Raw genomic sequence first — 3,892 nt, forward strand, 5'->3', positions numbered from 1 at the left:
AAACAAGGGAAATTTATTTAGTGTCACCTGCAAAATGGATGCTGGCATAAAGTGAAACTGTGATCTCTGATTAACAAAATATTTACACTAGAAATGATAGAAATTCCCCCAAAACCTGGTTATGGGTTCCAGGATGTGAAGTGCAGTGGTAACTGGATGTGGGCTGCCAAGCTGCCTGGTGAGGGAGCATGTCTGTGGGAGGCCTGCAGTGCCATGTGTGAGGTCATGGGTCAGCTGGGAGTGGCCATTGACGGGGGCAAGGACTCTCTGAGTATGGCCGCTAGAGTGGGGAAGGAGACGGTCAAGGCTCCAGGTACTCTCGCTTGATGTGTGTATATGTATCCCTTATGAGTAAGTTAGAGGGTATGTTTAAGTAAAACTTGGTTTTAGCTCCACTTCTGTTTCAGGTACTCTGGTTATCTCAGCATATGCTGTGTGTCCTGACATCACGGCCACTGTGACACCTGATCTCGAGGATCCGGATGCCGAAGGTATGCCACACATAGACAGATGTGATCACTGATAACCTATTGTAAAGCATATGTCATATTGTTATAGTTTGAGTTTGTAGTGGCAGAAATACGTTTTAAGAAATTTGAAATATCCTCCACATCTGGTACTTCAAAAAAAAAAAACAGCTCTAAATCAAGACTACACACATCTTTCTTTGACGCACACGGCAGAGTCCTGCATGGGTCCAGTTATGAAAACCCGTGCCCACAAAGCTCCACATCGGACCCGGCCCGTTACCCAGAATTATTTTTAAATGAAACCCGCAACCTGACCCAAACCTCAATTAAAACAGACTTTAAACTACACAGTCACTCACTTTAAAGTGCTTGCGATTTGTGGCCCTGGAAAAGTACCTTTTGATGGACACAGCACCTGGGCTCTACAGCTGTTCCCTTAGTGAAGGCATGCCTAGTCTATGGCTATCAAACACTAACACTTTTTGGCATTATTTACAAGCAGCCAAGCAGCTTATATCATTGTTCTCATTATCTGTAACCACACTGAATTCTCCCCCCATATGCCTGACTTGGCCTTCAGTGATGTAGGGTATTGGCCACAATATTGTATTCACCACTAGCCATTTTTGCTTTTAGGTTATCCAGTTTGATTCACTGATGCCTAGTCTATGTTGATGTCTTAGTGACATCCTTTTAGCTGGATGTGAGTTGAGGGGTCAAAGGCTATGCCATAGGCCTTCACTATAAATGTATTGGTTATGTAGCCTTGATAAAATTATGCTGGATTAGATGTTTAAATGAAACAATACATTTATATATTTATTTTTAATTTAAATTGTTTATTTTACTTACTACCCACCTGCATTTAGTTTATTTTTTGGCTGTACCAGTGAATTAATATGAACATGTTTTTTTACCCATTACACACCATTTTTCACAGATGCCTGTCAGATCCTCGACCCGGTGCAGGGCTCTGGCCACAGCACATACTCAGTAACTGCCTCTGATGCTTTTTTTCTCTGTCCGTAGGCATATTATTGTGGGTTCCTCTCAGCCCAGGCCGTCATCGTCTGGGAGGCTCTGCCCTGGCTCAGTGCTACAGCCAGCTGGGAAACTGCTCTCCTGACCTGGACCAGCCAGAACTATTGACCACCTGCTTCAACACCACACAGACACTCATACAGGGTCAGATTGCACTCGCAGGCAAAGTACTACCTGCCACAGAGGGGGAAAACTATCCTTGTTTACTGTGAATCAATTTGTGAACAGGGTTTTCTTTAGCTTGAGTTCTGTCCTCTGTCGTTTTGGAGCAGCCTTTGCTCTGCACTGTGATACAGAGCCACCTGGTGGTTTTATTGTGTGTTGCATTTTGCAATGAATAGTGAAAGCTATGAAATATGAAAGAAGAAAGTGGCATTAGGAGTTTTTATGTTCTATCAGATCGTCTGCTGAGCGCAGGACATGACATCAGTGATGGAGGCCTCATTTCCTGTTTGCTGGAGATGGCATTTGCAGGAAACCGTGGGATTGATGTCGAGTTGTCATCACAAGGAACTGCAGGTTAGTGTAATTCACACTTAAAAACCCACAAACTTTTAAATGTAAACTGACATGGTGTCTTTGCTGCTACCATGCTGTCTGCGTCAGTCATGGAGCTGTTGTTCAGCGAGGAGCTCGGGTTGGTTCTAGAGACTTCACAGTCTCATGTAGAAACAGTGTGTCGGCGATACAGCGATGTCGGTGTACAGTGTCATCGCATTGGCAGAACCTGCGGCTTCGGACCAGAAGCTATGGTGAGATACTGAGCTCAAGACTTACATCTGCTGTCTCATATTATCTGTGATGATGTCTTCTGTGTCCCACACTTGCCTTCCAGGTCACTGTCTTCGTGGATGGACAGCAAGTACTGAGAGAGCCACTGCCTGACCTCAGAGCATTATGGGAGGACACCAGTTTCCAGCTGGAGCGACTCCAGGCCAATGAGGTCTGTGTTAAACAGGAACAGGAGGGGCTAGCCAAGAGGACACAGCCCTACTTCAGACTTACCTTTGACCTGTCTGTGACACACAGCATCAGTCAGCTCAGTAAGACTAAATAGGATTCCTGTCGTTTACAGTAATTTAGTGTTTTCAGAAGCTTTAACTAATGGTTAGTTTCATTTTCAGTTACTTTTTGATTACTACATTGATCATTTAGTCTATAAAATGTTTGAAATAATGACAAAAGCCCTTTACAGTTTGCCACAATAAGTACCAGTTAAAATCAGTTTAACGTTTGTAGTCTGACCAAAGAATAATATTAATATGAAAATTGTCATTGATTCATTTTGTCACTTGCTAATCTCTCTGATGTCTTTTGTCTTCAGCTGCAGGGAGACCTCGTGTGGCTGTGGTCAGAGAAGAAGGCAGTAATGGAGACCGGGAGATGTCCGTCTCTCTCTATATGGCAGACTTTGAGGTAGATAACCAGAACCTTATCAGCTGAATATATGTGCTAATCTAAGATATGTTGCTTATATTCATTATGTGACCGTGTAATTGTCTGTGTAGGTATGGGATGTCACTATGCAAGACCTGTGCTCTGGCTCCATAACCCTTGAGCGTTTCAAGGCAGTTGTATTTGTTGGTGGATTCAGCTATGCAGATGTCCTGGGATCAGCTAAAGGCAAGTAAACACACAAACTCGCAGACCACAGTGAGATGCACATAGTCTTTGTTTAACACCACTCTCCTTTCATGAAAGGCTGGGCTGCTACTGTTGTGTATAACCCGAAGGCCAAGGCTGAGTTTGATCGCTTTTGGCAGCGAAGCGACACACTGAGTCTGGGTGTGTGTAATGGCTGTCAGCTGCTTGCCCTGCTGGGCTGGGTGGGGGAGAGTGAGGATGGAGCAGGTAAGAAGGCCGAGAAAGCCATGGAAATGATGCTTATACTGTAACACTGCAACAGGAAAAATGATGCTGTAGTTGAGAATCAAGACAATAATGTAAGGAGACCTTTTCCAGCAGTAAAATGCCTTTTAATTGTTTTACAATTTTCCTGCAGAGTCTGAAGTGGTGTTGACCCATAATAAGTCTGGCAGGTTTGAGTCTCGATTCGTCAGTGTTGGGATCCAGGAGTCCCCATCCATCTGGCTCAAAGGGATGAAAGGCTCAGCTCTAGGAGTCTGGGTTGCACATGGAGAAGGTACACATGGGAAATAGTCAAATACAGTGGGTACGGAAAGTATTCAGACCCCCTTAAATTTTTCACTCTGTTATATTGCAGCCATATGCTAAAATCATTTAAGTTCATTTTTTTCCTCATTAATGTACACACAGCACCCCATATTGACAGAAAAACACAGAATGTTGACATTTTTGCAGATTTATTAAAAAAGAAAAACTGAAATATCACATGGTCATAAGTATTCAGACCCTTTGCT

General features: G+C 43.5%; 1 protein-coding gene across 1 annotated transcript in view; it reads left to right on the forward strand.

Annotated features, from left to right (window-relative positions):
• pfas (phosphoribosylformylglycinamidine synthase) overlaps nt 1-3,892 on the forward strand; it is a 21,884-nt gene that overhangs the window by 15,460 nt on the left and 2,532 nt on the right. Inside the window, exons 18-27 of the mRNA XM_020625306.1 lie at nt 126-313; nt 408-491; nt 1,500-1,655; nt 1,911-2,030; nt 2,118-2,263; nt 2,347-2,554; nt 2,836-2,927; nt 3,020-3,134; nt 3,213-3,362; nt 3,514-3,654. Of these exons, the coding sequence (XP_020480962.1) occupies nt 126-313; nt 408-491; nt 1,500-1,655; nt 1,911-2,030; nt 2,118-2,263; nt 2,347-2,554; nt 2,836-2,927; nt 3,020-3,134; nt 3,213-3,362; nt 3,514-3,654 (1,400 nt within the window). The remainder of the gene's footprint in view (nt 1-125; nt 314-407; nt 492-1,499; nt 1,656-1,910; nt 2,031-2,117; nt 2,264-2,346; nt 2,555-2,835; nt 2,928-3,019; nt 3,135-3,212; nt 3,363-3,513; nt 3,655-3,892) is intronic.

The sequence above is a fragment of the Monopterus albus genome, unplaced genomic scaffold (assembly GCF_001952655.1).
Source record: "Monopterus albus unplaced genomic scaffold, M_albus_1.0 scaffold352.1, whole genome shotgun sequence".
NCBI classification, from domain to species: domain Eukaryota; kingdom Metazoa; phylum Chordata; class Actinopteri; order Synbranchiformes; family Synbranchidae; genus Monopterus; species Monopterus albus.